General features: G+C 39.9%; 1 protein-coding gene across 6 annotated transcripts in view; it reads left to right on the top strand.

The window, feature by feature from the left end:
* LOC147710099 (butyrophilin subfamily 3 member A3-like) overlaps positions 1-12770 on the top strand; it is a 353872-nt gene that overhangs the window by 179947 nt on the left and 161155 nt on the right. For 3 of the 6 annotated variants that reach the window (XM_086920797.1, XM_086920798.1, XM_086920795.1), the window contains 2 exons: positions 9584-9604; positions 12710-12730. In XM_086920797.1, coding sequence (XP_086776923.1) covers positions 9584-9604; positions 12710-12730 — 42 coding nt within the window. The remainder of the gene's footprint in view (positions 1-9583; positions 9605-12709; positions 12731-12770) is intronic. The other 3 variants (XM_086920800.1, XM_086920799.1, XM_086920796.1) reach the window with 1 other exon arrangement.

Raw genomic sequence — 12770 nt, 5'->3', positions numbered from 1 at the left:
CATTAACTGTTGAGCAATTTAAAATAGGGAGTGGCTGAATAGCACTTGTATTTGCTTCCTCATTTACTATTTTTGGATCATCATTGTCTATGGGTAACTGATCTATTATTACTACCTCATCTTGTACTAGAGAGGACTGCTCCTTTTGGACTGCATCCTTCTCGCTTCGAGTGCCCAATAAAACTTTCAAAATTTGGGTCACTGTATCTAGTACACAGTCGGAGCCCCCCACAAATTTTTCCAGTAATTGTAAAATGGAAGACAATAAGTGTTCTAATATGTGGAGAGAATCAGAAATAGGTTTATCTATCCCCTGGTGTTGTAGTGCATTTATACCAGTCAAATTTAGGTTGGGGCTTATAGAAAAATTTGTGTGTGAGGATTTGGAGGGGGTGCTGCTGTAGAGCTGTAAGCCAGCATGAGTTGATGTTACAGGTGTTTTTAAATCTGTCTCGGCTTTGACCAAGTCAGTCTCTATGTATCTTTGACATAAATCCTTATCTAGGACCATAGGAGACAAGCCGTTGTTGAAGGAATCTCTTACTGGTGATGTATTTACTGTGTGATGAACATCATCATATGGAATTTTCCCTTTGTGCAAAATATCTTGTTCTATGTCTTTCCTTGTTTTTATGATTACTTCTGGGGCTAATTCAATATTGTTTTTCATTGTGGAAAATAAAGGGGGTGAAAAACCACCCTCAGAGAGTATAGGTACTACTCTTGTTGCTACTGAACTGTTATCCACAATTACCTTTCTATTTACAGGCGTCTCTCCTGATATATTGGGTAACATATCTGAATGAATAGCTCCAGAGTCCTTAATATCCTCCGACTTATTGTCCACCATGGTAGCTTTATTCCTACCTTTTTCCCAAAGATTGAAAAGTTGACAAGTGCTTTTCAAATGAGTAGCCTGGCTACTCTTGTTTCGAAGGGGGTTCGATCTGGTTTTTGAGCATGATCTTCCTACCAGTATTCTCCCAGATCTCAATTTTTTTGTCATCATCTCAATCAGTGGGAGCGGAAAAATATATGATAGAAAGTACTATTCAACACACATAAACTAGAATACTTGACAATTTTTTCTCGAAAGTATATATTGTAAAAACGAAACCAGAGCTAATAAACTATATCTACAAAACCTATATAGTAATCTTAAACGTCTAATACTTTTCTCAAAGAGAGCATGGGAGTCACAAAACAGGTGGGAGTAATCTGGGCAAGCAGTATGTGAATAGACAAATGTTAGAGGACTGGCCTAGCCTGGCCTTCTCGTGCCTCTGAGGGCCTCAGAGGGCCTGCCCTTGTCCCGGGCTTCTCCCGGGCGCTTCCCGTGCGCTCCCGCGCAGCGGAAATGTACTCGGTATAATATAGTTAAGAAGTTGAGGGCGGCGTGTCCAACAGGGAGAGCATCACCAGGTGGTTGCGGTGAGCAGCAGGGACTTGCTGCTTACAGTGCCCAAGGATATTCACAATGACAGGAGACACTTCCACGAGCATCCAGCGACCAAAATTCCGCTCCAAGATGCAGGCAGCAAAGAGAAGGTAACCGGCAAGGGTTCGTATCCTGAGGTCTTTTCAATGCAAGCAGGGGGGCGTGTCCAACAGGGAGAGCGTCACCAGGTGGTTGCGGTGAGCAGCAGGGACTCTTGGGATCTGAAGTCCTGCTGAGAAACCGCTCGCAGCCCTGTGTTTGAAGTGCCCTCAATGTGTTGGGTCCTGTGTCCAGCACCGCGTAGCGGGACCCGCGAAGCGGGTCCGGCAAGAAGTTGCTGCTTACAGTGCCCAAGGATATTCACAATGACAAGAGACACTTCCACGAGCCTCCAGCGACCAAAATTCCGCTCCAAGATGCAGGCAGCAAAGAGAAGGTAACCGGCAAGGGTTCGTATCCTGAGGTCTTTTCAATGCAAGCAGGGGGGCGTGTCCAACAGGGAGAGCGTCACCAGGTGGTTGCGGTGAGCAGCAGGGACTCTTGGGATCTGGAGTCCTGCTGAGAAACCGCTCGCAGCGAGGAGAGTGGTGTGTAGGAAATGCAACAAACGTGGACATTTTTCAAAAGTGTGTCATGACATGAAAGGTAATGTATCTCACATGGTGCATGGTGAGGACATACCCAATGCAGACATTATTTTCCATGTTGAGAACCTTCAGAATGTATCTAACATGAAGTATCCTGAGTGTAATATTTTCTTGATGACATGCAGTACAAGGTTTATGCAGACTCCAGTTCCCCATATATTTTAATCAATGAAGCCACATTTAAGGCCAACTCATGAAACAAAGTATATGAGATGTTGACCCCAGATATTAACCAAGGTGGATATAACCATGACCCTATACCACTAGTGGGTATGCTTGTTATGCAAATTAACTTTAAAGACAGAGTTACTGTGTTTAAAATTTACATCACTAAACATGGATCGAACTTACTTGGATGGAGGCATCAAAAGGATCTTGGCATAACATAAGATCCTAATGCCTCTGAACCGGTGTATCTGGTGGAAAGAGATTGAATTGGGAAAGAAGTTTATGATGAGTTTCCTGAGGTGTTCTCTGATGAATTAGGCTTATTAAAAAGCTTTTTGCACAAAATCAAATTGAAGAAACAGTATAAACCCTCTGTTCACAAAGCCAGATCTATTCCTTTATCCATAACAGATCCCCTCAAGAAAGAATTAGAGAAATTGGAGTCAATTGGGGTAATTGAAAAGATTGGAAGCTCGGAGTGGTTAGCTCCCATAGTAGTTGCATCCAAGGAAGGGGGTAGAGGTATTCGTTTATGTGTGGACCTGAGAGATTTAAATTCCAACATCTGGGTGGATAGACATCCCCTTCCTAGAATCAACAAAATGCTCAGTATCATACAGGGTGCTAAATTCATCAGTGTCCTTGACCTCTCCGCAGCTTACCACCAAGTTGCCCTCTACCCGGAGTCCAAAGCTTTGACTTCATTTATAACACCTTTTAGGGCATACCAATTCAATAGAATGCCGTTTGGGTTGGCATCAGCTGCGGCTGTAATTCAACAGATCATGCAACATATTTTAGGAGGTCTTAACAAAGTGTTGTGTTTCCAGGACGACATTTTAATCTATGGAGAGTCAGAAAGAGAACACAACAAGATTCTCAGGGATGTTTTAAACAAGCTAAGTAAAGCAGGTTTCACCACGCACAAAGACAAATGTAAGATAGGGGTGAAATCAGTAACATATCTAGGACACACTATATCTGAAGAAGGCATTAGACCTAAAACCAGTTTGGTAGACTCTGTGAAATTAGCCCCCCCTCCTACTAACAAGGAAGAACTTAAATCGTTTCTTGGCCTTGTAGAGTATATGTCGAAGTTTGCGGAGAATTTTGCGGGGCATGTACACTCCTTAAGAGACATATTAAAAAAGTGTATTCCTTTATCTGGAGTTCTCAGTGTCAAGATGATTTTTACTACATCAAACAAGCCATTTCAAAAGCTCCCACGTTAGGCATGTTTGACCCCAACGCCAAAACTTCTCTAACCACTGACGCCAGCAAAAAGGGACTTGGTGCGTCCCTTACCCAAACTATTGATGGCAGTGAAAGAATAATTGCATTGGCGTCTAGAGCCTTAAAAGAACCTGAATATAATTACTCTACAATAGAGAAAGAAGCACTTGGGTGCTACTGGGCAATAAACCGCTTCAAATTTTTCTTGTGGGGTATTCCTTTTATTTTGCGCACGGACCACAAACCCTTACTCCCCATTTTCTCTACAAAGAGCATAGAAAGAGCCACTCCACGCATCTCCAAATGGGTCTTAGCATTTCAAGGTTTTAACTAATCCATGTGTTTTGTAGCGGGTGAGAAAAACACTATAGCGGATTGTTTATCCAGACTCCCCATTTCTGATCATAGTTTCCAATGTAATCCTCCGGATGAAACTATTTTAGCCATTGATTGTCCTGCTAATAACCATGAAGAATGGGAGACAGGTATACAGGAAGACTCTGTTCTAAAAGAACTTAAACATTTGATTTGTAATGGATGGCCTGATCCATCAATGGGATTACGGAGAGGTTGAATTCCTTGTGGGTGGTAAGAGATGAACTATCCATAATTGGTGATCATGTACATAGAGGGAATAAAAGTCTGCCACCTGCAAACATAAGAGAACGCATTATATTGATTGCACATGAAGGGCACCCAGGTAGAAGTATGACCCAAAGCAAGATTAGACAGTATTATTGGTTCCCCAATATGGATAGTAATGTTGAAAACACTGTGAAAGATTGCATAACCTGTGGAGCTAGTGACAAATTCAAAGTGGTACGTAAAGCACCCTTGCTTCCTGTATCTGCTCCATCCAAAACCTTGTGTAGCAGGGATTCCGTTCTCCTACAGAACTGTGCATAGAGATCTAGAACCTCAGTGACTTAGGGTGACCCAAAACTCACCTCAGTATCCAAAATCCCCTTACCGAGCTAGCTACAGTGTCTCATTGGTCATAACAAACTCCCAATGACTTAGACAAACCAGAACATGAACTTAGGTTACCTCAGGTATCGTGGAACACATGAACACGCTTTCGCTCTTTAATCATTTCAAACCAGAACTTGGAGTAAATGAGGACACGTGCATATTTGAAATATTTATTAATCAATGCAATGTTCTCAAACGCAGTATCTTGTATAATACTGACAAACAGATTATAAGAATCAAAGTTATCAGCATAGTTACTAGTCCATAGTAAGCAAACGGTGATAGCATATTATAATGCTGAAATGAATAGGAATTAACAACACCTATTTCTCACCTCCCTATTTAGCATATTATATTATATTTATGAAGGTCTCTTTTGGGTTTTAGCAGGGCGGGCCCATACCTCTAAATGTCAGGAGGAGAGGATCACATCATCTGCCACCAGCTCTCTGCATGCGAAGCATCATCAAGTGTTTTCTTTCATTCCCTGTAACTCTATCTTAAACCCGCTTAGAGCCCAATGTTGGCAGCAACTGTATTTATGTTATGTCTAATGTGGTGCGAAGATCAGACCTCCCAGCAACCTTGTATTGAGTTATTCTTAGAGGGTTCAGCACTCACTGTTCAGACAGTGTACCAAGCAAAACTGATATCAGAGTAATAACATATTATTCTCAAATAAATCACATTGCTCTTCTAGGTTGAAAGCTTCAACAACAAGTATGTGTTGTGTGCAAACTGAAGCCGAAGGAAAAATGGTGTTTAACCCCTTCTACGCTGATGACGAGCTGGGCTCGTCATGGCGTAGCCCGCTCGCACGCTGATGACGAGCCCAGCTCGTCACGTAACATGCGGTTTTAAAAAACTCAGCGTACGAGCGGAATTCCGCCCGCAAGCATGCGGTTAAACATGTAATAAGCTCATGCTAACTTAACACAGTATATATAAAGAAGTATCTATATGACACTTGGGACAAGTTAGGGTTAGATCAAACAATAGATGAGGAACTCACTCTTGCACCATCAGAGTTTTCACAGACCCGGGCTGAAACGCAATCTACCTTTATCCCAACTGATGCGAGTGAAAAGAATAGTATCCTCGGAAAACACTTGTCAACAGGAAGTCACCAACATGGTGGAAAGATTTAAAAATCGAGGGTATCCACAACAAACCTTAGACACAGCAGTCAGCCGAGTCGGAGACATGAAATGAGAAGATTTGTTACAAACCACGGTCAAGCCAGTGAACACCAGGATGGTGGTGGTCTCCAAATACAGCATTCTGAGTAACTGTTACAAGAACATCATTCGCAAACACTGGGCACTATTGAATTTCGAACCAGACTTCCGAGGTATCTTTGATCAACCACCCATGTTTGCGTATACCAGGGGTCGCAATTTGAAGGAAATCTTGAAGAAACCCATCAAAGAAAGTGAATCAACCACATTCAGAGGCCTACGTCCTTGTTACAATTGCAGCAATTGCAACAATTGCATCCCAGGGAACACCATCAGTCACCCTATGAAGGGTCAACCCGTGAAATTAAGAGTGAATGCCACCTGTAATTCAGCCAATTTAATTTACATGCTCAAGTGCCCATGCGGCAAGTGTTACATTGGACACACGGAGAGGAAGATCAGGATCCGTCTACTTGAGCATAAAAGCAATATAAGAACTGGAAACTTGAAATCCACAGTTGCTGCACATTTCGTTGAACAAAAACACTCTGTAGCCCAACTCAAATTTGTCATACTGGAACAAATCACCCCCACTCACATTAACAAACAGACATTGCTCAAAAGAGAGAATTTTTGGATTCGCTATATGGCATCGATGCAGCCACACGGTCTGAATGATCGGATGGAGTTTTTGTGTTACTTGTAATTTACAATGTTCAGTTTTACATGCATTTCATTTCACATGAATGTACCTGAATTCTATTTGATGTTACCATGCTCTTCACACCCATATTCTTTATTTACACTTTAAACGCCTCACTCAATATGGCCGCCGCGTTTTTGTTTGAGCCCGTTTTGTAGTCCGTTTTTACTTTTTGCATGCAATCACGAGCCGGTAAAAACAGCACCGAGTGAGAACACCACTGGGGTTCCCGACAGATTGACGGCTATGCGCGCTTCCAACTGTATCACCTAGTAAGTACTCTATCCACGAGACCGCGCTACTAATTGCACACACGAGCTGGATGTTTTAATGGTAACACGCGCTGTTCTGTTGCAGAGACAGCGTCACAGCTCTTTGAAACAGTCCGTGAGTATGCTGCTCACGCTAACGCCTTTTAGAAAGCCTGGATCTTTTCCAATACACTATTCGGTGATCGGGGCAAGTGGTTGTTTTAACACGCGTTTTTTCGTTTATTTGCTAGATTCATTTTCACGAACGCACCAGTTCACCGGGTGATCTAGGAATAGGATGTGAAATTTATAACACACGCATGGCTCTTTAGCGTTTATATAAACATCTTGGCACTTTCTGATTGACATGAAGTGACGGTCATAAACTTAGTGATGTGAAATGATGTGTGTATAGCAATTATCTTTGACACACATAGTGATATGTTGATTTGTTCCTTTTTTTGTAGGGTTTCCCCTGAGGAAGGGCTTCCTAATTAGCCCGAAATGCATTGGGGAATGAATGATACTGGATTATGTTGATGTTGATGTTGGATACACAACCAGAAATTTATGTTTTGTGGAAACTTTGATGAAAAATTAAATACTTCTTGGAACCCCAATATGAGGAGGAATTAATTTTGATGATTAATTGGAAAGACTTACCCGTCTGAATTACAAAGCTGTGCAACAGGGTGTCTCCTTCCAAAGGGAGGAGCTTTGTACAAGTTAGGGTTAGACATCATTGGTACTCTAAACTTCCTAGGACTCTCTAAGAAATTCATATTTGTTCTTGTGGACTACCAATCCCATTGGATTTCCACTAAAACGGTTTCTTCAATCACCACATCTGCTTTGATTGAATTCTTAAAAGACATTTTCTCGAAAGAGGGAATACCCAGTTCCCTAGTTACGGACAATGGGGTTTAATTTACATCTGATACTTTGACACAGTTTTCATCTAATTTGGCCATATCACATATAAGAACTCCTCTTTATTGTCCTAAGGCTAATGGGCTGGTTGAGAGAGAAAATAGAATGTTAAAGAACACCATTCAATTAGCTGTTACGGCACATGAACCTATTGATGATGCTATAAGGAAGACTTTATGGTTGTACGATTCTTCTCCCAATGCAGTCACTGGAGTTTCTCCCTTTTTGTCCCTCAAGGGGAGGAATCCAGGGACCAAACTTAACCCCAATTGGCTCAATGGGGGTAGTTCTGTCTGGGTGGATAGAGAATCAATTTTGGATAAAATTGGTCTCCATCAATCCAGTTACAAAACAAGATATGATCAGAAGTGGGGTACTAGGAATAGGCAATGGTGTGTAGGTCAGTGGATAGTGGTCAAGAGACCTCAAGTAGGTTGTGCAAGATTTTCATCATTTTCCAAACCTCAAAGGATTCAACGAGTAAATAATAATTTGGTTGTTTTGGAGGATGGTAGCACATGGAGCATGAACAATATATGTTGCTGCCCCAGTGTATGTATTCCCTTGTCTGCAAGAAGAGATAACCAAGAAGACATGCTTACCAAGAACCCACTGACTAGAGAGACCAGGTCATTCTTTCATCCACTATGGCAAGAGGACTTTGTGATGTAATGACCATGCACAGAATATTCTGATGTTCCTCTTCTGTTGTAAATACTGTGTATAGAATATTTCACTTGTTCCATTTTTTCCCTACAGAAAGAGGTGTGTTGTAATCTTCCTCGCTCTGGGATTTACCTATAGTGATATGTTACACGTGGTATGCCCCCTTTTCCCTTTCCCCCCTCCCTTTCCCCTGCCCGTGGTTTGCCCCTACCTTGGAATGTTGGTGAGGAGTTCACCTTAGAATGTTGGTGTGAGGCAGTGTTGGTACTGAGGATCAGAGTTGAAATAAATTGCTCTTTCTTCCACTTCTGTGTCAGCGGTTTCTTAACAATAAGGACTTAACATCGAATGTTTCCCTGCTGTTTCATATCACCATGACAGTATATACTACATTTATTTTTACAGTCTGTGTTGTTAACCTTCAGAGTTTAGGTATTGAGTTATAAGTTTAAAATAAATATTTTTAAACACATGTCCTGTTTCTTAGTGGTTTTGAGTGTATTACTCATCAAAGAAAGAGGGGTTAGAGTTCGACTGTATCCCTGAAAATATCAGATATTGTAATGATTTGTCACTCCCTCGTTTCGAGAATGGCCTAATTAGAAACCCCAATAGGATTTCTTCCTTTCAATATTAGATAATGCTGCTGTGTTTATTAGCTACACCGGATACATAATAGCTGAGGATTTACATTTTAATCCTGACTTTAATTTTAGCAAGATTTCTTTTCAGTTCAAGTAAGCATAATAACATCTTAGTGTAGGATTCGTACAAGGGTAGGTGGCTGAACAGCATCCATTTCATTCTCTTCATTGACAAGCATCTGAAATATTCCTGGATTTCACAACAGACACATGTAAGCAATATAGGCTTGGGCCACAAGTTATACCTTATTGCTGCCGATGTGGGTGGACATAAGCATTACCTATGGTTTCAGCATATATAAGAAACAAATAGAAGAATGAGGCAGAGACAGATCGATGATAAAGGGATGGCCCCATGGTTATGATTTAAAGTATTAATATGTGGCATTATTTAAAAATATATTTTCTGCATCACATTATGAAGGCATCATGTAAGCTAAATGTGCATACAGACACAAAGGTTTTACACAGCCTCGAAAATGGTGCACATGGTTGTAGGTCTTGTATTTTTCAAAATGCAGATTTATCTGTTCTGGTCAATCCTGACTGTTGAATGCTCATTGTGGTGGGCATTTTCAATGTCACCATTTTCAACATCATGCCAGTAATGTTTGTGAATAGTTTGAATTGTGAGAATTTCACATGACCACAGTTGCCATAAGCATAGAATAACTCTTGAAAGTTTGCGTTTTACATTATTAACAATGGAGTCTTTAATCTGTACAAGTAACACATTTGTCTTCCCTTTTTCAGACACTCTTCAGAAGGAAAAAGGTATGTGAAATTTCATTGAAACAAGGGTGAGGATAAGGACGCATCTACTTAAGTTAGAGTACATATGTTAAACAACTTGTCTGTATATTGTTAGTTCCTGTCGTGGATCATTTGCTTTTGTTGAAGTTGTGAACTATATTTTGCTCCACAGGGACCATTAGCTGAAATCTGTTTCCTTTATGCAAAACCATAAGTCCCCTACACAGTAAGCAAAGCAAGTCCCACTCTGCACTGCAGCACTAAACACCAAGACACACACCAAGGGATTTTACTGAATTTAGACTCTTTGACTCCATCTTAAATATATTCATAAATTACATTTTCAAGTTCGAAAATCATTTGTTTGCTATTTGAGCAGACATATCTAAGAAAATATTTTCCAATTGATAGTACATCTAAAGAAAGAATTTCCAAATGAAATAGTTTTGAGGTTTACATCATGACCATTTTGTTTATAACATAACTTTGAAGCCTTTTTATAATCTACATTGAATGTATTACTATTTTACAAACCCCCTAACTACCATAGTGACAGACAACTTTAAGTCATATACTTCAACAAACCATGCCCATAATTGAAGGGCTATCGAAAAGTATAATAATCGTAAATGTGATAGGTCAGTTTCAAACATAGAATCTATTTATTATGACTATATGAACAGAAATATCTTATGTTTATCAAATTTTCAGATGTTTTGCAAAACAAAATTAGAATATTGAGAAAATCCTCCGAGATAGATAATGCTACTCTTTCTGAGTTCTCTTTGTTTGTCTAGTTCCACCAGTGGGCAATGTAGAAATGAATTTCACATCCTCAAAGCAAGATTAAATTAGTCTCCTCTATAGCTTCTCAGATAGATGATTTAATTAAAGCAAGAGGAAAGTTTCTAAATTGAGCTATAATAGATGGATCATATGGAAAAGCAAATTCAATGATTTTCCCCTGCCTTGGTAGTTGCAAAATCCATCTCCTATTATTTGCAGACAACACCCTCCTGATCACAAAGACCCTAGTGGACTACAATGTTTGGTTAATACATCAATAAATCTAAAGACTTTAGCACTGAACAGTGGGCTTGTAATAAACCATTCTAAGACCAAGTTTATGGCCATTACCCCTCACAAAACATTTAGGGGTTTGATAATGCTGGAGGGGTCGACCTCTGGATAGGAAATGTGAGTTTGACTCTTTGGAGGTTAGGTTAAACAGATTTAAGGTGTGGGCACCACATGTTGAGAAGAGCAGACTAAATTTAACTCCGCACTCGGCTGCAATTTTAGGACACTATTGGATATCCTGGGCCAGGTGTATTTCTCCTGTACTCTAGGTATCCAGAGTTTTTTTTTATATCTTTTTTATTTGCATTTATACATATAGTGGGAAGATAACCAGCACAGTTAATGAAGTATAGCAAGAGCACGTTCACTACAGCATGTTTGGATTACAGCTAGGATAATAAGGATAACATTTCAGGTGCATCCTGCAAGGCAATCTTAGGTTTTAGGCTCAGTATCGCATACACATACAGTAATATAGGCGGCAAGAATTCCTGGCAGATACAAGCATCTTCGTAACAGTCAATTGTTATTAACTCCGATTCAGTGAGGAGTTGGTGAGCATCTATTTTTGTATCTTGTCGTCCATATACATATGGTTGTTGTCTACCTTACCATCTCTGCAGTATACACTCAATCAGTGCTAGGCTGATAAAAGACGCCATTCATAAAAAGATAAACCATACAAAACAAAACAAACTTTGGATAGGATATGTGAGTTTGACTCTTTGAAGGTTAGGTTAACTAGATTTATGTTGTGGGCACCACATGTTGAGAAGAGCAGCCTAAATTTAACTCCACGCTCGGCTGCAATTTTAAGACATTAAATTGGAAATCCCGGACCAGGTGTCCAGAGTTAAAGCCGAGGGCAGTGCCCTGTAGGGGGCTGAAGTATGGGGCACTTGGAATCTGACTAAACTTGAGGTAGAGGAGAATACATTCAGAGAGTACTGACTAACCTCCTGTATAATACTCCGCTAATACAATTAAGACGAGATTGGGACCTCAATTCAATGACATATGAGGCCTAATTGAGGCGGTTACATTATTGGAGAAGGTTGAAACACTATGCAGATCTTGATGACCATCTTGGACCCTTGGAGGAGCTATTATCACTGGACAGTCATGGTAGAATTTAGTGGTTATCTTATGTCCAAATGTTGCTAGTACATCGGTTTAGGGGGCCCATGGGCCTACTCAGCATCCCCGACCTATCTATTCAAGACTACACCTAAGGATGCATTTTGGTACCATGTAAATTCCAGTATGTGTCCAAAGGGTTGCTTAGTACTCTTTTTTTTAATTTTAAACTTGAATTTCAATTTGAACCTTTCTTGGATATTATTAACCCATTAGCTGCAAAGTCCCTTTACCTTAAATCCCTCCTGGAAACTTTACCATTAATGTCTTTATTATCAAAGTGGAACCCTTTAAATTCAATAAGTACTGTATGTCCAGTTTGCCAACGGCTAGAGGAGTCACTAGTTAACATTATTTTATTCTGTTCTGGTTATACCTGGCCAAGAAAAACATGGATCATCCCTTTTTGAAAGCAATTTGGATGCCGTCTACCAGAGGTTAGCACACGGTTCCTCTGTACAGTATCCTCTCAGTTAGTTACTTTGCGGTATCCAAGTATCTTCCTTGGAGCAGGTCCATCAGATACAGGGTGCTGGAGTTATTGGCTTTCACATTATGCTTTGTCTTTGTCTTAGCCTCCCTGTACCTATGTATTTGTTATATGATGCTTAGCATCGGTGTCCTTTATTTGTTGTATTTTAACTATATATATTTTTAAATGCCAATTGTAACTAATTATAAAGTATTTTATTTATTACAATTTAAAGGTACACTTCCATGGATCATTTAAAATTTGTAATGGCATGACAAAGCACCGTGTTGTAAATTGAGTTTGTGTATCTCTAGTTTTACATATGTACTGTTATGTACTTTTATGGTTTAAAACTCTGAATAAAGTATTTGATGATGAAATATTTGACACATCTGAAAACAAAATTAAATTAGTTTTCTCTACATTTTCTCTTATAGGTGATTTAATTAAAGAAAGAGGTAAGTTTATAAATTGAGCAATCATAAATGGATCTTATAT

The sequence above is a fragment of the Lissotriton vulgaris genome, chromosome 5 (assembly GCF_964263255.1).
Source record: "Lissotriton vulgaris chromosome 5, aLisVul1.2, whole genome shotgun sequence".
Lineage (NCBI taxonomy): Eukaryota > Metazoa > Chordata > Amphibia > Caudata > Salamandridae > Lissotriton > Lissotriton vulgaris.
This window is presented reverse-complemented; position numbering and strand designations above follow the sequence as displayed.